This window comes from Canis lupus, chromosome 11 (assembly GCF_011100685.1).
Source record: "Canis lupus familiaris isolate Mischka breed German Shepherd chromosome 11, alternate assembly UU_Cfam_GSD_1.0, whole genome shotgun sequence".
Lineage (NCBI taxonomy): Eukaryota > Metazoa > Chordata > Mammalia > Carnivora > Canidae > Canis > Canis lupus.
The window spans coordinates 13330773-13355660 of record NC_049232.1 but is presented as its reverse complement, the minus strand read 5'-3'; the positions used below and the strand labels follow the sequence as shown (position 1 = coordinate 13355660).

The 24888-nt window shown below is 36.4% G+C and overlaps 1 protein-coding gene across 14 annotated transcripts in view; it reads right to left on the bottom strand.

Annotated features, from left to right (window-relative positions):
- The window catches only part of CSNK1G3 (casein kinase 1 gamma 3), a 107884-nt gene that overhangs the window by 5427 nt on the left and 77569 nt on the right, over positions 1-24888 (bottom strand). For 7 of the 14 annotated variants that reach the window (XM_038551979.1, XM_038551982.1, XM_038551981.1 and 4 more), the window contains 7 exons: positions 23883-23968; positions 23680-23764; positions 21494-21642; positions 19754-19849; positions 15931-16026; positions 6377-6483; positions 5823-5846 (listed from right to left, as the gene is read on the bottom strand). In XM_038551979.1, the coding sequence (XP_038407907.1) occupies positions 5823-5846; positions 6377-6483; positions 15931-16026; positions 19754-19849; positions 21494-21642; positions 23680-23764; positions 23883-23968 (643 nt within the window). The remainder of the gene's footprint in view (positions 1-5822; positions 5847-6376; positions 6484-15930; positions 16027-19753; positions 19850-21493; positions 21643-23679; positions 23765-23882; positions 23969-24888) is intronic. The other 7 variants (XM_038551984.1, XM_038551985.1, XM_038551986.1 and 4 more) reach the window with 7 other exon arrangements.

Here is a 24888-nt window from a genome sequence, read left to right as displayed (position 1 = left end):
GAAAATTCTATGGCATGTTCTAAAACTAGAGTCCTTACCCCTGGCCCACAAGCCCTAGTGAAATCTCACAAACTGCAGATTTTAGCGCCTGTGGAAGCTTTCCTGGAGAAAAGTTGTTTGCACCGGATTCTTAGGAGTCTAAACCCAAGAAGCACTGCTCTGCCTACACGCCTAGCCAGGCCTCCCCTCCGGCTGTTCCATTTCCAAGGGGTCCTCATCCCAGAAGCTATGAGGTGAGCACTGGAGATACTGAGCGTCCACTGTGCCATCAACTTACATGAATGCAGATAAATGTGTAAAAAGAAACAATGCAATTTTAACACTAAGGGCAAGTCAAAGGGGAAAAAAGTTATTCGTAACAGGAATTGCAAATGATAGCCAATAGTGCAGAAATTAGCACTGCCGAAGTTCCCGCAGGTGAGGTGAGCAAGTTACTTTGATCACTACATTTCACTAACTGGTCTTAGAAAATTATCCACATCTTTAAAATGTTTAAGCACATTTTTCTCCATGCTGCTCAGTGGCAACATTTTCTCCTACATTAGTCCTCACCTCATTTGAAGCCTCTTCAGATCTAGACTACTGACAGCCCTGGGGAAACAGATTAAGCTTACAGGACATTTAAATCATGTTCTTGTCAATGCTCCTCCTCCTCTTGGCTCTTTTGTGATTATGCCTCCATGGCTCCAGTACGCCGATATGCTCTCACAAGGCAGATGCACACTCCTGACGTAATTCCGCAGCTAGCCTAAAAGCCCTGGAGCCACAGCTCTATTCTTATTTAAATTCTTTGGAAATAAATGCTAAATCATGTTTCTGATGAACTTGAGGAGTGGCACCATAAATACTGTTTAGGCAGTCAACAGGAAATCATAATGGATCAAAGTCCTCAACTACATAGAAAACATACAGGAGAATGGATGAGGCTTTGCTGGTGATACTGCACCATTTCTCCTTCATTTGTCACCTTTTCCTGCCTTGAGGATCGGACTGTCTTCCTGGATGCATGGCACAGACTTCCTTCTCACACAGCTACCTGAAACTGCCACATGAATCTCTTCTGCATCTGAAGCTCCTGTCTATCCTTTCTGCAATGACTCACTGGCTCCACCATCAGGTGACAGACTGTTGGGTACCTGCCTGGCCCTATGTAGGACCCCAGAGCCTGGCCTCTCCTTATCTGCAGAGTATACAGAAAACAGCTTTTTAGATATCTGTATTTAATTATCTAACAAAGGATTTTGCATCCTTCAAATCTATACAAGAAATGTAACTTAAGATGTCTGAATCCCTTGGTGTAAAACATGAAGAGCTGATCAGGTAAGCAAAAAAAGTTTAGATAGAAGCCCAAGGCCATCGACATAACTAACTACTCTAACTGGGAACCTGCAGATCCATCCTTATCTTTAATTTCTTCCTCTCCATCCACATGCAATTAGTCTCTCAAGTCCAAATGACTTTCAAAGTTGTCCCATCCTCTCATGCTGGCTTACTTCCGAACTTCTTGTCTCTGCCACTGCTAAGAGCCTCTTAACAGACGTCCAGGCTAAGTGTCCTCCTTCCTCTCTGCAATGTGCCATCCAAACCGGCCCTCACCCAGAGATGGCCTTGCCTTCTGCCTTTTACATTTCACCAATGGTTCTCCTTGGTCTAAGGCATTAGGTCCACACAGTTCTTACAGTTTGGTTCCAATCTATTTCCACTCTTCCCTTAGTCTCATCTTACATCAAGCTGCCTCTCGAGGGAGAGGGAAAAGGATGGATTGATTTAATGTAATCTAAGGAACCCCAGGAATCGACATAAGCCTCAAAAGTGCTGCCAAACTAATTTTTGTAAGGCTCAATCTGATTATACCATTTCTTGGCTTAAAATCCACAGCATGCTTTCTGTGTTGAGAACGGATCATGCGCCCCCCACCCCCCTCCCAACCTGGCTAGTAAGGCGCTTTGAGATTAGCCACTCAGATAATCTCAGCTCCTGCTGGGATGCATTTGTGCTTACTATACATGAATGGGTTACTCCTCCGACTTGCCCCATTCTTTCCTTGCTCCACATGCTGCTCAGCCACTTCTCTCTGACTCCTGCACTCAACCCTTTGCCAAACCTACTCATCTTCCAGAAAAAAAGCAAATGGGCCCTTACCCGTGAAGATGCCTCTGGTCTTCCAGCTGGAAGAGCACATGCCAGTCTCTTAAATCTGGTAACACTGTATCCTAGAAGCTAATCCTGTAATACCTAGTATTAGACCAGTAATTCTCAGTCATGGTTGCTCCTTAGAATCAGCTTACAAGCTTTTTAAAAATACTGTCAACCAGGGGCATCTGGGTGACTCACTCAGTTAAGCATCTGCCTTCAGCTCAGGTCATGATCCCAGGGCCTGGGATCGAGTCCCACATTAGGCTCCCTGCTCAGCTGGGAGTCTGCTTCTTCTCTCCCTCTGCCCTTACTCCACACTTGTGCTCTGTCTCTCTAATAAATAAAGTCTTTACAAAAAAATACTGTCAACCAGATCCTCATCACAGAAGAATTAATTCAAAAACTCTGACAGTGTAACCTAAGCGTTCACATTGTTCTGAAACTCCCCAGATGTTTGTGATTCGAAGTAAGGACTGAGGACAACTAGGTGAAAATTACTGGTGTATTTCCTACCTTTTCTAAGGGAACATAAGGGCCTTGACTTATCTTTGTAATCACCATGTTAGCAAACACACAGTAAATGTTGGAAAAGGGATAGAAATAATAAGAGAAATAATGGTGAAAAAAGATAATTACATACTCCTTAAAAACTCAGTAACTAAACCAAAGGAAGCTTTGGTTTTCCAAAATTCCTGGAAGGAATGATGAGGGTGCTATCACTTTATCACCTGTCTTGAAAAAAAAATTCTCAGCCACAGTGAAGAAGGCAACATCTCATTACTAATAATAAGCCATTATATGCAGGGCAACAGAATATTTTCCATCATCACTTGGAAATCATATATGGAACCCTATAATGTACTGTTCTAGGAACCCTGAGCCTCTAAAATGCCCAACTTACATTATAATTAATGGGGTGGGGTGAAAGGGGCCTCCGCCAATCACAGTTAAGAAGAGAGGGAGGTGGAAATTTGAAAAGGAATTCTCGGCAGGTTCCTACCAACCTATAAAATGGTGGGAAAACAGAAGCATAAGATGCAATTTAGGAAAAAAACACATTCACAGTCCCTCACCACAGACTAAGAAGGTATGAGGAATGCAAAAACAAACTCACAAGAATGTGAGAGTCACTTGATTAAAGAGAAATCAAATATGACAGGTTACAAGTTTTTAACCAGTGAGGAGGCAGGGAAGTTCGGAGGATTTCTGTAATCCATCTGGACTCAAGCTTTATTGAAATTATGAGTTGCTCTCCATTTTTAAAAAAATAACAGCTCTATTAAAATATAATTCCAATTATTATCAAATTAACACTTTTAAAGTATACAATTCAGGAGTTTTTAATATATTCAAAGAGTTCTGCATCTATCACCACTATCAAACTTGAAACCATTTCCATTGCCTCCAAAAGAAATGACATAATCTAACCTACTAGCAACCCCTCCCACCCTCCCTTCCCTGCCCTAGGCAATCACTGCATTTTTCTTTCTATATTGGCCTATTCTGGACATTGCACATAATCAAAATCATAGAACATGTGGCCTTTTGTGCCTGGCTTCCTTCACTTAGCATCATCATATTTTCTATTTCATTATTTTACACTGTCAACTAATACTCCACTGTACAGATACACCACATTATTTAGTCCTAATTATTTAGAAATAATTCACTGAGGCATAGTGCTTTGGGCACTGTGGATCTGAAGATAAGAGAGGCCTGGCTTTCAAGAAATTCAAGAAGTTTCACAAGAGAGAGCTAACAAGAACAACATACCAGCAGCAGACATAAGGAACCCAGGGAATACAGTGTTCAGAAGGGAAAACGAAGCAGGGCAAGATGGGCAGGAGTCAAACTATGAGAGGTATAAAGGGCCTTGGGCCCTGCCAAGGAACGTGGACTCAAGGCTACAGGCCATGGACAAACCTTTCCTTTGAGGCCTTTCCCACCACACTTGCTTTTTTCTCATCTTCCAACACGTACGGATAGAAACCCAAACCCACAACATATATACACCCACACTCATCCCAACTAAAAAAATGACTACACCATTCTATGAAGCTACCTCCACAAGGCATTTCCTGACCACCCTGTCCGTAAGTAACCTTGTTCCCATAAGCTCTCATAGGTTATTGTATACCTTTTCACGGTAGTTATCAGATACAAATTATTAATGTGTGCTAAAACACCACAATCTGCCTTGCTAGGGTGTCATCTACTTAAGGGCAAGGACAGGTTCAGATTATTTGTAAGATCCAAATGTACAACTGATGACTGAATAAATGGGAAAAGGGAATCCATCTGGCTAAAAAGCAGGTGTCTCAGATAAGTGGAGAGTGAACAGCCAGTCTCAGTGAAGAGTGTGGGCATACAAGTAAAAACAGGAGACATGGCTGAGGAGAACAACAATGGGAGAGGTCACTGGCAGCTGGAAGCGGAAATATAAAGAGGGTAGGGATAGCCACTGAATACTGCCATGGGCAAGACAAAAAAGCAGTGCATTATCACAGTTAATATCCTCAACAATCTATGAAGCAGATAATATGTGCCTCATTTTATAGAGAAAGAAACAAGCATGAGATGAGCAGGTAATTCTAAGTGGCAGGAGCAGGATTCTACGACCCATGTTCAACTGTACAGGATATGCGTCTTCCAATCTGCCACACCACTTCTGTAACTCCACTTGGGAGTATATCAGCAAACATCAACTGCTGTTTTCGTTCTTGATGTAAAAATGCACAAGTACGTAGCTGATTAATTATATCTTCGAATCCACTAAGTCACACTGGCAATAAATTCCATAGTCAAAAGTGATAAAAATAGAAACTTGATTACTGATCTTTAAAAAGAAATATCCACAACTAAAATCTCCTTATCTTGCAACCAGAAAATAAGAATTATTTGGGAATTTATGTAAAGTTCCTTTTGGATAGGGGTAGAATGTTCCAAAATTTATTAATCTAAGCAACTTTCTTTATTCACTCCCAGGCTCATTCAAGATTTGTCCTGAAACTGAGAGGAACATATTAAATGTGGCATTAAAGTACAGGCAAATATAGGAGAAGAGTTTAAATTCAACATAACTTGACTTAATAGGAATTTTTTTTTCATAATATCTGCAATTAGCAAGAACTATTTAGATGAGGACTTCCATAACACTGTCTGTCTCGCTATAGTTAATCATAAATTTATTAGTGTATCCCATGTGTATTCAATGGCAATACAATTAGTAAATGAAACACTCTTAGTGATACTATTGGGGTGGAAGTGAAGGATATGCTATGTGTACTTAATAATTACCAACAGGAAAAAAGAGAACTTGAAACTCAAAATCTTCCCTTTCCATTTAAAATAGCAAATAAAGCCTCTGTGTTACAAAACAAATGCACAAGCACAAGCAGAGTGGATGTTATTGACTACTCAATTAAAAGTGCCCCCAAATCGATGTCACTTGAAGCAAAAAAAAAAAAAAAAAAAAAAAAAAGTTGCAGCAGGCAAAAGAGCTCCTCAAACAATTATTTCTTGCTTTTTAGACCTAATGTAAATGACACCAAATATTTTTGAACAACTTTGACCAATTGTAATTTCTATGTTAAAAGATATGTTTTTTTTTAAAATGCGAAATGATGCTAATCTTTGAAATTACAGTCCAGGGAGCTATTTCTGCCTGCCTACACTTGAAAACTCACCACATGTTCAACACTTTCTGGCAGCTATACACACACACACACAAAAAAAAAAAAAAAAAAACAAAAACAAGGAAAAAGAGAGAGAGGGAGAAAGGTCATCAGAAATAGCCCACATTGAAATTTTCACATTGTTTTTCATGCTTAATTTTTTTCCAAGCAGCATTATTATTTACATTCACAGGAAAACTACTTTAAAACTAATATGAACACATGCAGCATACTATAAAATTAGTATTTATTCTTATGCTTACAGCATAAGAGCATCTACCCTATAAAAATAATTTCCATGCATCAATACTCCTAAAAATAAAAAGCCAAAAATATGCTATTAATTCTAAGTAAGAAATTGACCATAGTTTTTAAATATTTTATAAAATATTTACTGGAATAGCATTATTTTAAACTCAGTGATTAAAATAAATAAAAATATCACTTGTTTTGCATGCACCTATTCCCTGAAAAAAATTTCCTGGAAAAATTGTACTGACTATAAATTTCTAACATGCACAGTTGAAGCACAGAAAAGTACTAAAAGAAGTAAAGCAAATACATACTTGGTTTCATCCATCACTTCTACTTCCGTAGGGGCTGTAATGGGTGCATTGGAACGTCCTGCAGTGGGGTCATCTGTGTTTAACTCTCCATTTGTAGAGCTTACAACCTGTCGAAAAGAAGAAGGAAAAAAATATATATATATATGTATACACATACACACAAACACACACAGTAACAAGTTATATGATAATAAAAACTAAGGCTAAGGTATTTCAATTAGAAAGTTAATATGAAGAACATAAAACAATTAGTATGCAGTTGAGCTGTTCATAACTGAATATAGTAATAAGTCTAATATTTTATTAAAATTCAAGGCCATCCAATATTTGCTTTTTGACATACTTCCTTTCCATCTTGAAATTTGTCTTGTCTCTTTCCCTCTGAGTTGTAAGACTAACTCCTACCCTTGGGTCTGAATCAGCAACCCCAGATGTGCCCATGTCCACTGGCATCTTGCTAATCACAAATTATTTCCTTCGTAAACTTCAGTATTGCTCCTTCTAATAGATCTTTCATTTCAGTGTGTAACGACACTTGGGTGTCTCTTGCATACTGCCAATTCATCTACCCAGGTGTTCACCCCCCCAGATCCAGGAGTCACTGAGAGTCCTCTCTTTTGACTGAAATCTCGCATCAGGGAGGCCTGTTAAATTCTCCCCCAAAACACATCCCCAATCTAATTAGTTCTCCCCACCTCTATTACTATCAGGACTTTAGTTCAAGCCACCATGATCTCTTGTGTGAAGAAGAGCAACAAGCTATTAACTGGTCTCCTGCTTTTACCTACCCCCACCCTCCATTAATGTACTGTCTATACAACAATCAGAGTGCTCATTTGAAGACAGAAATTAGATCATGTACAATTAACCTGCTTAAATCTCTTCAAGTACCAACTTCCTATTTCACTTAAAATAAAGATTCGTATTCTTTACCTTAATTAACAAAGCCCCACAACATCTGAATCCTGCCTACCTCTCTGATCTCATACTACTTTCCCCCTTATTCACTAGCCTCCATCCAGTATGTCAAACTTATTCCCACCTTAAGGCTTTGGCATTATCTATTTTTGATGCCTTCCTGCTTATTGGTCATATTCTCATCTTTCAGATTCTTAGAGAACATCCCTAAAGCAGCCCTTTTCTATCATACAATCTAAGACTTCCATACAGACACACTATCTCATGTTATACTCTACTATTAACTCTGTATAGCGTTTATCCAGATAGATATTTTTCGGATTATGTTTCTTAACACCCATTCCCACTGCCTCCTGCTCCATGACAGCAAAAACTTTGTCCCGTTGCTTACTATATCTCCCCACTACACCTAGCACAGAACAATCAATAAATATTTGTTGAAATAAATAAATGCATGCATGAATGAAATCCTAAAACAAAATAAAAATCATAGCAAAATTCCCACATTCTCCCAAATCCTCTTGGTCCTATAGTCACCTTTATAGGACCTATTTCTTGCTTTCCCCTCAACTTCTTCAAAACAATAGTCTTAACTTACCACTTCCATTTTTATAAAATTTTCCACTCATTTATTCCTTAACTCCTTGCAATCTATACTCTACAGCTACATCAGATTTCTAGTAAAAGCACTCTCACAGGTTACCAATGACTCCTAGAAAAATATATTGGTGGCCTTTGTTCAGTCCTCATTTTCCTATACATTTCTGTATCACTTAGCACTAGCTGATACTCTGGAGTAGATGGGTCCAGAAACAAAGCCTGGCTTTAACATTCACCCACTATGTGACCTGGGAAAGATAGCTCATCATGCTAAACCACAGATATGAAATGGGAAACAACAGTATCCACTTAACAAAATTGATAGGAAGAAATGGAATCAATGCGTAAAGGGCAGTGACAGGCATATTTTAAGAGCTCCATGAATGGTGGCCCTTGTTCCTCAGCCAGTTTGCCGGCATTCGTGGCTTCAGCCACAACCACAAAGTAAAGGACTCACTGAGCGCAACTGCTTGCCCACATGTTCACTTACACCACATGTGGTACCTCAAATTCAGTACTTCCAAAATGAAATTCCTCATACTCCTCTTAAATGTGTCACTCCTCCTATCCAGGGTTCCAATTTTTAGTAAACCCTACCTTCTTCTCAGACCTCCAGGCTCAAAATACCAATCACTTCTGCTGCTTCCCCTATTAGAGCTTGTTATAAGGGGTAAAACATGCTAATATAGCAAAGGCCTGGACAGCAGACTGACATCTGACTACCAGATTTAATTAACAGGGTCCATTTACAGAGGCCCATTTTACTGAAACTTAACTAATTCTCGGGTTTTTACCGAGACCACAATGTGCCAGGCACTCTTCCAGGAACTTGGAAAACACAAGAAAAACAACCTTGCCCTCCTCAACCTGATAGTCCAGGGCATAGCAACAGGACTCTCGCCCTCACAACTCCCAGAGAAGTCACTAGAAGTCAACCAACAAACCTAGATGAATAGAGGATTATGGAGGCTGAGTTTCCTGTATGGTAATATAGACCAAGTACTTAGAAACGAACACTGCATTTGTGCCCAGAGCTGAAAACACACAAAATGCCTTGATCATTGTTAGTGACAACCAACTGAAGGAAAGGAACACCCCTGTGCCTCAGTCTGCCACTCTGCTCTGGGGCACCCACTTCTTTCTGGCATTCTATTGAGCTCCATGTCAATTTTTTCTCTTTATTTCTCCCTCTTTCTGAAAACATTCAACAATCATTATTTGTTCTAATTATCAAACATAATTTGGTTCTTTATTCTTAATTTTTAAGATGTCAGAGCTCCTAGGCTGAACTGGAAAAGAAAGCAGGATTCTTATCTTATACTTTTGTATTCGCCACTATCTGTAATTAGCAGAATGCCTTGCATGAAGAAGATAAACAGTTTACTCAACAATTTCCATTGCTCTTCCCTCAACATCATATTCACAGGTTTCTTTTCCTCCTTTGTGTTCACTGGCCTAAGACAGCTGGAGGGCATGCATCTCAAACTACAGGCAGCTCCTCGAATGTGTCCTCCCTTCCTTTAAACAGTATCATTGAAAACTGATAACTCAGGTAGTCTAAATTTCCAGCAAGAGCAACAGTATGAACATGGTAATTATATAATATGACTTACTTCAGTTCACACAAAGTCATGCCTGACTTTAAAAAGCTTTTAGAGAAATGTTTCAAATCTCATTCCACCTGGTTGACCACAACCAGACAAGAAGGAAATAACATTGTCATTTATATATTTTTTTAATGTAATGTTTTTTTCCTTTCCCCGATTCCTTAACTCTTTGAGTTAAGGCTAATATCCAGGCTAAGAATAGAATCAATGTGGTAATAGAGTTCTCCTATAAAAGCAGCCTACTTAACACTGGTGACATGAGAGTATATCAGGGCATTAAATTTGTTTTCATTTAAGGAAATTAGTGTCTTTTTGTAAAGGCATTTTACAAAGAAAAAAACAAAGACATAATATTATAAACAGCCTTTATATCCCTATAAACCTAAATCATCCAATATGCACAAATTATTTTTATAAACCAAATTCTGAAGGATTCCATTTAGGTAACATTTCTAGAATTATAACTTGAAGTAGAACATGGGAGTCTCTGCGCTATTAGTGTTCATCAGCCGATTTTTGTAATGAAAGTATATCTAAAAGTGACAGCTGCTTTTAGGTTTGATACTTAAAAAAATAAGTCAGTTGTTTTTAGGGTTTTTTCTTCTTGTTGTTCTTAAAGAAGTTTTCTGTGATATTCCTGCTTTAATAAGAAACCTAGTACAGTTCTTATTTTAAGTGGTTACAAAAAAATAAAACAAAAAAACATCCAGATGTGGCGTTACTGCTAGAGTATCCAACTTTAAGAGAAGAGGGTGTGGAAATAGCCTGCAGGTAAGAATAGGAGACAAATGATGGTTCACTTGATGGCTGCCTGGCCATATCTAATTCCAAAAGAAGTCATTCTCATAGACTTTTGAGTACAAGGATAATACACAGTATCTTTGTAGTCAATGATTTTATAAGGCAAATTAATTTACTCTCCAAATACAAGGAATTCATATAAATCAGTTATATTACCACCTTCCTAATTTCTACTGAGTTATTGTAAGGATAATACCACGTGTGCAGTAGAGGTTCACCATCTTCATTAACCAGATCTTCTTCTAACCAATAAATATATTAGACATATCAAAATGTTATATACCTTACTGATGCCCTAAGTTTTCTCCAACAGCCATCTATAAGAAAGCACACTAATAAATGAAATATTGTTAAGAGTAATTTCCCAAGAGTTTTCTGGAACTATATGCTAAGGTTCACACATACTACATGAAACCAACTTTCTTATATATTCTAAAACCTAGAGCTAGAGTTTTAACTTAATATTCCAACAGATAACTCAAAACCACATTGACATTCTCACTGATTTTCAGCAAAGATAAGCTAAAATGGATTTTCAATTTAATGTTCACATATAGAAGTACCAAGCTGAGCACTATGAGTATTCCAGTTTTTCAAGATGTTACTGTAAAAGAATAAGAAAATAAACCAGTAATGCTCATTTAGCCAAATGAACACCCAGATGAGGCGTTTCTTAAGCTAACCTGACAGAGCTGAGCTGGAAATTATTTACCTGCTAATGGCACACAAACACTCCTTGCACAAACTATCTTGTACATATTACAGCACCCTGGAAACAGGAGGGAAAGACACAACTGTACTCATCACTGAATTCTCCTACTGGTTAGTACCTGTGTATTTTCAAAGATGTGAGAGAGAAAAGTGAAGGCAGTGCCTGGCAGTGTTTTAGAAAAGAGGAGTGCTAACGACAAGCACAACGGAGGACTGGGTGAGGTGTGGCACCTACTACTCCTCTGACTTCTAACCAGGCGTGTTTCCTTACCATTTTGAAATACATCTGTCTCATTCTGTTCTGCTATCCTCACCTGTATTTGTATGTCTCAAGTTACAGGGACTCAAACAGCAGAGGGTCCAGCACAAGAATTAATGTTAGTTCTTCATTCCCATGCACAGCACCCAGCTGCACAAAACAGTGGCAACATTTGTGGGTCTGCCCTTTCCCCCCAGATGCTCAGACTCAAGTGTTCCTTTAACTGCAACCAGAGGCTGGACAACTAGAGAAGATGTCCAAACGATCAGGACCCACACCACCTCACGGGAAGCAGTCTTCCAGAAGTGCCTTTAACATCTATCTTCCTCCCTCTGCTAAAAAACTGCCTCTCCGCGTCCCGGGGCAGGGCTTCTGGGTGGCCAAGAACGCAAGGGAACTGTGCTCCAGCGAAAGGCACAGTCCCCCATGGGATTCGAGATGAGCACTACCAGTTGTCAGCTATGCATTTAAAACCTCATTTTGGAGATCCTGGCTTGCCAGGTAGAGACACATCATAGAAGGATAAGTGACATTAACCTTCCCCTTGGTCCTGACACCAAACTAAATTCTTCCTTCTAATTATCAGGCAAATCCTCCCATTTCTCTTCATCTTGGCTACCCATCACTTTCCCTCAGCTAGACTTCTGAGAGCTGTGTTCCTGCCTCAGACTCGTTCTCCCTTCAGTCTGGTCTCCAGCAAAAGTCATCCTTAGGAAAAACACTAACAGAGTTACCTCACTTGTCTAATTCTCTTTACGGCTACCCAATATCCTCAAATCAAGTCCAAATTTAATAACGAGACCTGTTAAGTCCTTCACAATTTGCCTGCTGCCTACCTCTCAGTCTCATTTCTACATACATACACACACACACACACACACACACACACACACACACACACCAGCTTGGCTGGACTGGAGTCCATTGCTCAGGAGGTCTCTCTCTCTCTCCTCTGCCACCTTATGGGTGCTGTCTTCTTGCCTGGGATAGTCCTCTCTAGACCCCTTTCGCCTACTAACTTCTACTGATTCTTCACTTTAAAAACAGGTAAAAAAACAGAATACAAAAAAAGACACCACTATTTCCAGGAAATCTTAACCCACTAAATCCCGGTTAGGTGCTTCTCTACACATTCTCATAGCATGCTATATTTTCTCCACTGACCACACTGACTGTTTAATTAACCTTCCCCACCAGCTAAAAGTTCCTTGGGGACAGACACCCTATCCTTGTTATTCTTCTTTTATTCAAAGACACCACTACAGTGCCTAGCACTTCCTAGTAGACATGTATATAAATTTGCTGAATAATGACTGGCCAAGAAACTGAAAGTGCTAGGTCTAAGTTTCTCAGCCATATTTATTACCAAGGATTCTAAAGGCAGCAGAGAAGAACACACCTGGATGCCTTGGGAGCTTTTCCAAAATACATACAAGCTATGAACAAATTCAAAATTAGGTCTTCATATATCTGAATATAATTTTCAATCTCTTGAGTGGAAAAAGTTTATCAAGCATGTAGCAAGATCCTTCCCATCAGTGAATTAACATAATTACACTAAAGATATAGCATAAAATTAGATAAATTCCAATTTGACAATGCTTTCTTTGGGTAGTACCACTAGACTTCACTTCCCAGAGACTAATCAAGTTTCTTAATCTGAAAAAGAATCAATTATTCTAGCATTCAGTACTTCATAAGTCCTACCTTCTATGCTCAATACTTTTAAAATTAAGTTCTCATGACAAAACCATGAGGTAGAGGTATTATCAATATTTCCATTCTACTGATGAATAATCAATCTAAGGCATAGAATCTAAACTCAATTCAACTCTAGGGTTTGTGCTCTTAAACACAAGGGAATCAACTTGGCAACCTATGTGTCCGATATGTAATACATATAGTAATTCTAAGGGGGAAAAAAGGAGTTCAAATTTAGACTCTACCAATCAGTTCCTATTAAAAGCACATCTGAAATAATGAATATTTAAGGATCCTTCTGTAAGTCAAAACAACAGGAGATTTCATCTTGCACGTCAACTGGAAGCAGACTGGAATGGCTTTGTGGTGCCACAGTGAGAGCAATTCTGAGTTCCAGGAACACAGGGCAGTGACGGATGAGGGACGAATGCCACAGACCTCAAATGGCTCATTTGAGGTAACTCCTGATTCTGCTCCCAAATACCCTAAATCTGCACCATATCTATTTATCATCAGACAGCTATCAAGTTACTATGGTAATGTCTTTCATGAGAAACTATTCGATAACAGGACCTTAGTATTTGCTGAAAGCAAGTTTTTAAATTGCCAAATACAGTCTTTGTACCTCCTGCAAAGTCAACACTAGAAACTGTAGCATAACAATCATCACAAAGAATCTCAAGACAAACTATTCTTACACTTTTGTATTCATAAAAAGGTTTTCTCTTTATCTCTTCCCTTTATCAGACGAGAACAACTGAATACAGTTTCCCTTCCTTTGTTCAGAATCAAATGGAGGATTCATTTATTAGAATAATCACATTAGCTTAGATTTTAGTAACTTTTTTTTTTTTTTAAGATTTTATTTATTTATTCATGAGAGACACAGAGAGAGGCAGAGACATAGGCAGAGGGAGAAGCAGGCTCCATGCAAGGAGTCTAATGTAGGACTTGATCCTGGGACTCCAGGATCACACCCTGGGTCAAAGGCAGACGCTCAATCACTGAGCCACCCAGGCATCCCTAGTAACTTTTCTCTCCTCTTCTTATTACTAGTTTTAAACAACAATTTTATTAGTCCAATTATTCAAGTGCCATACTGTAACTTTTCGAACTTTTTAAGTGGGTAGGCTATAAAGCATAAATGAAGTCAATATTTTAGGACAGAACAAGATTGAGGCATGAGCCTACTTACATTGCCAGTCAATTTTTCACAGAGGTCAAACTTGCTTAATGTCCATCATGTCAGGTTAGTTGATGGTGTAAAATATATTCAGGAAGTCAATGAAAATAATGTAAATTTTTTTTTGCTTGTGTATTACTAGAATTCTACTACGTAAAACTGATCGTGTATTGAATATTAGAATGAAGCCAGATGTAGTCTCCGTAGGCAGAGCAGTGTTAAAGGGATGGTGAGAAAGGAAGTAAGTGGAAACATCTCTTTGGGGACATACAAAAAAAGAGAACATACAATACTACAGTGATGAGCCAAATCATCAAACTCATTCACCCTGTGATGGTCTGGAGATCCCATGAGCCACCTTTGGGAATCCCACAGGGTAAGAGGAAGCTAAGAAAATGCACATTTGTGGTATGACACAGAAGGGGCCAGAAAGCTTTTAATAGTATTGTAACTGCTGCAGATATCAGTGACCACTGAGCAAAACACCTGCTATCATAACATATGACACTTAGAAACGTGTAAACGTATACAGACAAACATACCATCCAGTTTGTGTTATGAAACTAAATATAACTTGTTCCATTAGCTATTCCAAGGGTATGAATTGGGGTCATAAAAATTTTTTTAAATCTTAAAATTCAGGCACCCTTGCTTCTGAGTCCTCTTCAAATACTTGCATTACACAGGACTGAAAGGTCCACAGACGACAAAGTTCTATAAAAATATTTGGTTACATAATTTAAATTACCTCTAAAGTTTAAAGGATGAGAAAAACATGAGCACCCATAAGATTTAATCAAGAACTGATTTTTAGAATTCAAATGAAGAAAGAAGAAAATCTATGGGCAGATATCCAATAGACTAAATACATATACACATTCACTAAGAAAAATGCAAACTTAGTAAAACATAATGGAAAATTATTCAAATGGAATTATGTAGAGGAAAAAAATCAAAACTTTTAAAGAAAGTTCTAAATTAAAATGGATGCAGACAATATTTATTATCTCAATTACTTTAAACTGGCATTTAAATTACCTGAAGTGAGCATTTTAAAAGAAGTAAGAGACTTAGTAACCTTCCCCTTTCTATAATTCACATAAAAGATGAAATCAGGGGGCATGTGAGGGCAAGATAAGTTATTTCTAAGGGTACAGAAAAGGGGAGGGAGGAACACACTTCAAAAAAAAGGACTGCTTTAAATTTTTAGAAATATCCAGGAAATTGAGGAGAGTAACAAATCCTCATTCTTGAAATTATTTTCTCCACCTGATATTTTCTAGAAACAAAATATACCATTGTAACAATAAGGGTCATGTTTATTGGATCAATTAATCTGAAAGTATATTCTGTGTACAAAGGATAAAAAATTTCCTATCTATTTTCAAGCTTAAAGAAGGCAAAAATCAATGAAAGGGAAAAGATATAAAAGTGTTCCATTACAGCATTAAAGAAGACTGAACTTATTATTGGAAAATCAAGCTTAACACATATTTCAATTAATACAGTTTGTTTTTCTAACCTGTTTTGAGTATGAGTTACTTAAATATTTTTGCATATACTTGCAAAAATGAACAAAGACAAAATCGTAGTATCCCTGGTGGTCTTTCTAGACCATGTTAATTTTGCTTTTTGGTTAAATACAAAGGTAGAGAATTATGGAGAGTTCAGTAACAAGTTTTTCATTAGGATATGAAGTCATGCCATGAGTTCCAAAAAAGGGTTAGTTGTATAAATTTGGGAAATAATCACTCATGCAAAAATCAGAAAATACCTGTACCGAGCCACCATGTCTGTCTGCTGCAAGGTGAGCTCTCAAATGGTGGGGATTTGCCTGCTGGGAGTCCCAAGCTGCCCTGTGGTCTGCCGACTGCCATTTATTTAATGCATGTGGCATGCATGGAAGAAGAAAAACCCAATATGTTAAACATCTCATCCTTATAATATAGAAAACAAACGTATAAAAGGAAATTTAAAATACCCTTGCTACTCTGAATCACAGATGCAGTTATCTTTGCATACTGGATGTGGAGAAGTTTTTATTACATGGCTACCATTAGGTAATGATCAACCATAAAAGTAAAACAGAATCATAGAGTTTAGAAGTATAAGGGCTTTAGATATCCTATTCCACCCTCCAATTTTATAAATGAAGTGAACAAAAAACCAGGGAGGTAAAAATCATGTGTCCAAGAAAGCATTCCAAATAAATCACAGAAGTACTAAAATTCTATCCACTATATTTTCTTACAGTAGAGGTCCCCCTTGGTTTTCTAATGAGGACTTACTTCTAGCACTGTTAAAAAGATAGTCTTTATAAATAGCTGTATGTAGATCCTAGAAAACTTTTTTCTCTTGCTTAGTACTGTGTTTCTGATTGTGAGGTTAATATGAAAAAAACAGAAAAGTTCTTTGAAAAGTGACAAGTGTTATACAGAAGAACACTATGAGGATATGATAGGCAATTTTTTTTTTTTATTCAGTGACAGTCCTACTTTATATGAATCCCTTTGTTTCCCTGACCTCTTTTTATCTAGTTCAAATTAAGGAACCCATTCCCATGATAGACTGATATCTAGATGCTTTTACATGACTTGGCAACACTGCATGGCAATAACCACAAACTAATAATAATATACTAACAGAATTAGAAGTAGCTGCTTAAGAGGGGTCAATATGTATGTTTCAGGAAAATGTGGTCAGCGCTAATAAAAAGATGGGAAAGGAATACAATAGTTAACATTGTTTTATAATTACATGTTTGGTTCTCCATCAGCTGCTTTCCATGTGTTACCTCATTTTGAGATAGATAGTATCATTCTCATTTCAATGACGAAGAGACTGAGACTTTAAATACTTGCCTAAGGTCAAAGAAATTGCAAGAAATACAGGAGGGATTGAAACTCAAGAGCCTACTACTCGGCCAGTAGTACTACCTAGCTCCTTAATATAATGATATATGTTTAAAGTCTTCAGTGCTCTTTTCTTTATTTCTTTTTCAAACTAAGAAAAACTTGCCATAAAAAAAAAAAAAAAAAAACCTTGTCACAAAGTGCCAAGTATATTGAGCCCTTGGGAGCCTGAACCTATCAGTGGCCAGAGCAAGCCTAGGAGAGAAGAGATGTTAGGTCCAAGTAGGCACAATGAATAAATGTTATGGCACTAAGCTTCCCTAATTAAACTGTACAATGCAAACTTACGTAAGAAGTATGAAGGGACATGAAGTCTACCATCAAAACAATTACCACAGTTCTAGGTTTTTTCATTAAACCTTCTGTGTTCATGACCAGAATTTAGCAGGTATATACCTTAAACTAAGATAAATTAGATGAGATTAAATCTAAAAAAGACAAAAGAATGAAAATGATGCTAAAATGGAGACAAATACCTAAATACTACCTAGAACAAGAGGTAACATTTAAGGGTCATGGACCTCGTAAAGAAGATAGGAACAGTTCTCCAGCCTCTCCTCAGAATCAATAGTTACATGTACACCTAACACCTTCTCTGAAATGTCAGGAGATCCCGACTTCAACCATCAACTCTAAATTACAAATTGTTTCTCTGGGGACATTACATTTCAGTCATTTAACTACATGTTCTTTTACGACTATCAACTTCGAGTATCTCATACAACTGAAACGTTTACTGTTTCACAGATGTTTAGGGAAAGTTTCGAGATATATAACTTGTTTATTATAATAACAGCCTGCATACCCAAGTTTCAAGTTTAATACATAAGCTACCCTAAAGGGTTTCCTGGGGAAAGAAACACACACACAAAAGAAAATAAAAATCGACTCCCTGCATCTACTGCAACAAGGACAACACAAATAAAATATGATTCTCGCCCTCAGTGAGCTCACAATCTAGCTAGGAAGACAAGTCTGAAACAGGTAGAAAGTTCAACCTGAAGAGATTTGAATTATAATAGAATTCAACATTAAAAGAAGAGTTTCACTTATTATAATACCTAACAGCTACAGAGAACATGAATTATTGATCTTCATCCAATTGAGAAATTATTCTGACTTATAAAACACAAACTCCAAGTCTTGCCTTGGAGCCATTTCTTTCTATATGCAGAAAGAGTATTATCAGAGTATTTAAACTGTCAAGGAGTAATAATTTATATTTGAAGAAATTTATGTATAAGATCCTTTATTGTCCCAATTTTTCTAAGGCAAAATTCTAAAACTATTCTGTTTTAAATGGCTGTACTTTAAAGCACAATATTGTTAAATATCCCCCAAACGGAGTATTTTATTTTGCTATGATTTTTTAGTGTGTTGTGTTCTTTCCTTTGATTTTCATCTCATTTAACTCATTTGAACTCTGGTGGGATAAATTATACAAGAGTAAAAAAGGACAGCACATTATATATCCCCAGAAAGGGTTGTAAGTGAAAATTTTAAAGACCCTATTTAACTCCCAATCAGCAAAACATTTTATGTCAAAGATACATTAAATCAAGCTTATTACAAAACAGAAAAAAGTGAGAACATCACTCAAAAATTTCAACAGCTTTCAATTACCCTACCCGACTCTACTGTCAATTTAGCTGCTATGCTTTGCCTCAAACCTACTCTGCTCAAAGCAAACTGAAATGCTCACTATTCCTCAAACTCTACATTTTTAAACTTCTTCATACTGTTCTCTCTCCCCAAAATGCCCTTATTCTTTCATCTGCCTTTAAAAATTTCAATTCATCAGGCTCATTTCAAAAGCCACCTTCTCCATAAACTCTTTGTAGATCCCCCGTATTTCAATGATCTTCCGTGGCACTTTATTAATATGTTTCATGTGAGAGAGCTTACACTGTTCAGTGATGTACTTGTGAGTTTATCATAATGATCACAGTAACAGTAACACGAGCCATGAGACCTGAGATTTAGTGCATACTTATAGGAATTAACAAGGGATATTTCTGTTTCACAGATGAGAGAACTTAGGTTTTGAAAGATAAAGTGTTTTGTCCAGGATCGAGTCATATCCAGGTATGTCTGATTTCAGAGACTGAGTGAGCTCATAGCCACTCATTACAAAATAATTTCTTACAGGTGTTTTCCTTATTTGTTGCATTTCTGCGACCTGTAGAATAGTAGCTTTCAAAAAGCGGAAACTCAGCAAAAAATGTATTGAGCTAAATTAAACTACAGTTAGAAAGATCAACTCCTATTATAATTTATTCCAATAGGATATCCAATTACTTCCATTCTAAGAGAATATCAAATGTTGCTCAAAGTTTATGCTAATTTATACCACTAATGAGAAATTTATTAAACATGTTCTTGTGATTTTTAAACTTCGTAAAGAATGAAAATTAGGGGGAAATGGTTTATTTGTTGCAAATCTATGCATTTTCAATCCTTAATATGCATGTGCATATAATCTGTTTTATGTATTAAAAAATGTATTTTGATCCTTCAATATCTATCTACATGTGTATGTATGTGATCACATAACACACGGGCGCACATGTACACACACCTGTAAAGCTATCATCTGGGCATGGTAAAATACCGGATTTACTTTTAAACTGTCAGAAGGTAATACAGAAGCAAATAAGACATTTCACATCTGAAAGGGCAGCAAACCTGGTTTTTGGATTGTTGCATCTTATCTCTGTGTTGATGTGCTTCTCTGTTTGATGACAGAGCAGGATCTTGCTGAACTGCACCCACTGGAGTAGGCTACAATACAATAATTAGCATCAATACATTCTATTTTAGAAGTCTTATTTAAAATAATTTAGCTGCTTCCTGGAATCAAGGAAATAATAAAGGACACTTAAAGTGAAGCCTACAAAAAGATATCAACTCAAAGTATATCATTAAAAATAACAAGTTAAAACAAAAGAATGTAGCTACTTTTTATACTGTTTTCAAAATATTTAAATATTTTATTAAGTATTCACTTTTACATCAATAAAATACTTTCTAATGCTATCTTTACTTTCAGGTTGCTTTCTCATATGAAAGTGTATTTATTTATGTCTCATTTTTAAAGCTAATGTATAAACAGAATAAGTAATTTCAAACAGATAAGGAAATGATTTTTTAAATAAGCTAATAAAATGGCCTACTGGCCATATTTTGATTCAGGAGAGACTTCTAAAAATTTTTACTTTTCAAATATGTTTCAAACTCAATATAAATACTTTAAGCACAGTTTATTCAGATATGCATCATAGATACCATATATAGTAAATCACTTTGGATTCAAGAAAAATATAGATCAAACACTTTAATAAGTGAATTGTTCAAAAATACCTGAATCTGAGAGTTTGGCAGCTCCAAATATGGATAAAAATTCACTAACAGTGAGCCACAATTAAAGAAATCTTGTAAGACATTCTTATTTAAAAAACTAGTGAGAAGAAATATTTTAAAGTTGTCTCTTCAAAGAAGAATTTCATGATGTGTCCCTTTAAGTGATGAGCCCCAATCCTATAGTTATATTCGAGACAATTTCTAAAAATTTTATAAAATTTAAGTTTTATAAAAAATACAGTTTTAGAAACCCAAAACATGCTCCAATTTTTATGTATCAGTCTATTTAAGACAAAACTTAAAACTATTAGTCTAATTAAAACTTACAGCTTTACATTACTAATGTTTTGAGAAATGGCTAAAATAAAACTAAATGATCTTTTTTTTCCTAAGATTTTATTTATTTATTCATGAGAGAGACAGAGAGAGAGAGAGAGGCAGAGACATAGAGGGAGAAGCAGGCCCCTAGCAGGGAGCCCGATGTGGGACTTGATCCCGGGACTCCAGGATCATGCCCTGGGCTGAAGGTGGCGCCAAACCACTGGGACAACGAAGCTGCCCACTAAATGATCTTTTAGAGTAACAGGATAGGGACGCCTGTGTGGCTCAGCGGTTTAGCGCCCACCTTTGGCCCAGGGCGTGATCCTGGAGTCCCGGGATGGAGTCCCACATCGGGCTCCCTACAAGGAGCCTGCTTCCCCACTCTGACTGTGTCTCTGCTTCTGCCTCTCTCTCTGTTTCTCATGAATAAATAAATAAAATATTTTTTAAAAAATAAAGTAAGAGGATATTATATAAAAAAATTTATATTTGACATTAAGGACTAAATCAGGAATGAAAAGTTCAAAATAACTCATTATTTTAAAAGCAGGAGGTCCAAAAATGGGATTTTTATAAAATTCAAAGAATAATTTTAGTACTGTGCTACCTAAAATGCCCATGAAAATGAAATAAAATGAATCCTTTTAAAAAAATTATTTGTACTCACTCTTTTCACTGAAGAAGCTGTACTGCAGGGAAAAGAAAAGACTACAAATTATCTTTCATTATATAGCAAGTACTCACCAACTGTTTACCAATCCAGTCATATTCATAATCAAATAAATATCCTTTTCGATCAAACAAGTCAGTAAAAAGCTTTCTTAGGTAGTCATAGTCTGGTTTTTCAAAAAAATCTAGCCTTCTTACATAACGAAGATATGTTGCCATTTCTTCTAGAAAGGAATAAAAATTATTCTGATTATACTTTTCTATCTACTCATTACTAATAAAATTATTTAAAGATCTAAAAATACAATGTTATAAAAACATGAAAAAGTAACAAAATCCTGCTGCAATTTAAAATTTTAGGAATTTAGGGGCACCTGGGTGGCTCAGTCAGTTAAGCATCTGCCTTTGGCTCAGGTCATGATCTCAGGGTCCTGGGATGGAGACCCGTGTCAGGCTCCCTGATCAATGGGGAGTCTGCTTCTCCCATTCCCTGGGCTGCTCTCTCATGCTCTTTCTCAAATAAATAAATAAAATCTTAAAATTTTTTAAATTTTAGGAATTTAATCTCAATGAAATTCTAAAGAAGAGAAGGGAAGAAAAAAATAGGGTCAAAAGAGAAATGAGAGGTTTTATTAAATAAATACGTTTATTTCATTTCACTAGGAAAGGCTCAAATTTTTATTTTACATTGTTGCTTTGAATAGAAACCTTGGATAGTACTAAATATTGAATTAGCAACTTAATAATACATAATTACTTAAACACAAGCATCATACTTAGCTCATCAACTTAAAATTTATTCAAAATACTAGTGTGAATTGATTTATATATTAAATTATATATTAAAGCATCTGCACTCACTTGATGGATGTCTTTTATCAGGTACATTCACTAACTGACCTACAGAAGATTCAAATTTCTAACTTGGGCTATGAACATAATTCTAACCAAGCAAAATAAAGCTAAGAGATCTCAGAAATAAAACAGCAGCAGAATTTAATTCTTTTAATTTCTGGTCATATAAAATTATCTGGTAATATACAAATTTCTCTGTGCCACTGTAATTCTCAAAGTATAAGAGATATGCATTTTTCTTACAGGTCCTACTTTCCTAAAGGAAAAGAAAGAAAAAGTCATAAAAGTCAACAAGTAAAATGGTGAGCAATTAGTAAAACAGGGTTTCACCATCAGGGCATAGAAAATCACTATACTAAGAGATGGAAGGTTACTCTCAGGTATTTTTCTGATTCAATTCATTTACAGTGGCCAGTGAAAACAGGATCCTGCACAGTCCAACAGGCAATAAGAATGGTACCCAGTGACCTTCCTCATAGAGTGACTCTCACTATTCCACGTACTAGCTAGCTACCTGGTTAATTTACTTTGACATCCCCATTTTATCCTGCAGAAATTTGTATAGGCTTCATAATAACACATAGCCAGTCTACCTACACCTACACTAGTAGTGTCAACCAGTATTTTTTTTAATCTTCCACTTTTAGATATTAGAGCAAAGAAGAAAATTATGTAATTAGAGTTTGCTGTCAAAGAATAATATAAGCAAATCTGAGGAAGAGCTACCTGAGATCACGCTGCTCGCTGATACTACAGCAATGATGCCAGCATTCTCCAGGAGGACATACGAATACTGAAGTGAGGTATGAATTTAATCTTGGACCTTCAGGTTTGGTTCATGTTTTACTTAATACATTAGGAACAAATTAATATCATCCCTTAATTGATTTAGGAATCTTAAGTAAATTTTTGTTGCCGAAACTCTACATGGAAGTAAAACTATTTTCATAAAGCTCCCCAATGTAACATTCACCTAAAAGTAGTAAGGTTTGTAGATCTTAATGTACTTTGAAAACTAAATCATACAACTTTGAAAACTAAATCATACAACACACACCTCCTTTGAGCTTGACAATGAAACTCAAACGACTAACACTATGCACCAAAACTTTATAGTTGGCATTTCTCAGCAAATCTTTTAATTTATTAAAAGTATGTCACTGATACTTTAGCTGATACTGGTCAACACTATTAAAAGATGGGATTTGCATCTATTAATACCATCTTAACAAAGAAAATACACAAACTGCCCCCATGGCTTATGCATGAAATGCTGACATCTTTTAAATCATACTTTGAACTCATTTTTTTAAGCATAAAAAAAGGAATTATAAACTTGAGCAATAGAAATTAACAGCTCTGGTTTCCTGTGTAAGCACATGTACCAGTGTGGTATTATTCATTACCTGGAAAATTTTCACATAACACTTCTATTGGTGTGGCTCGTTTTGTATCTCCAATTTTCTGATACCTCTCCTTTAATGTGTCAGCCTAAAACAGAAAGGAAAAAATCTTGAGAAGGTGGTAAATTTAAAATTAACTACTTGGAAGACAGAAACTTAACATATTAACAATTTATAACTTTCAAAGGAAACATAAAAACCATTACCTTTAAACCTTGCCAAGGAAGACTGCCCCTCAGAAAATACATGAACATATGACCTAAAGCTTCTAAGTCATCTCTTCTACTTTGTTCTGAAATATAAGAGAAACATCAATTTCACTTTCCTAGTTAAGGATACAAGAATGGAGAATTAACTCTTTGGTTACATATAAATTAATCCCCAAAGTTTAGTATATAAATGTAAAGTATCTAGCACTTACAAGCAACAAATCATCTCCAGTTAAACAATGTTATTAACATTAAAATTATGGTGCATCTTTGGGGATCCCTGGGTGGCTCAGCGGTTTGGCGCCTGCCTTTGGCCCAGGGTGAGATCCTGGAGTCCCGGGATCGAGTCCCACATCGGGCTCCCGGCATGGAGCCTGCTTCTCCCTCCTCCTGTGTCTCTGCCTCTCTCTCTCTCTCTCTCTCTCTCTCTCTGTCTATCATAAATAAATAAATCTTTTTTAAAATAAATAAAATAAATAAAATAAAATAAAATAAAATAAAATAAAATAAAATTATGGTGCATCTTTAATATATGCCACTATGGTTTTTCTGGTTTGTTTTTTTTGTGTGTGTGTGTGGTTTTTTTTTTTAAAAGATTCTATTGGGTGTTCATTTCTCTCCTTAGATATCTATCCATAGAAGTATACAGCAAGGCAGAAAGGGTTCCATAGTCAAATACAAAGTCAATGTGTTACTATAGCTCCATCTTAAACACCCAGGATATAACATATTTAATATGGTTCGGAAAAACCTCAGAGATAAAAATGTTTAACTTCACTTAGCTTTGCATTTCCTGAACTTATATGAACACAAAATGTCCATTCTATATACTCTCCAATAATGATAAATACATTTAGGATTTTGTGTAATATATTCTTAAAAACACTTGTGTTTGACACATCCCAACATTAATAACCCCCCTGCAACCAACCAAAAATATGCTGCTAGAACAAACTGCCATTTTCAAATTGCTGCTGTTGTTTTAGTAACAAAATGTTATATA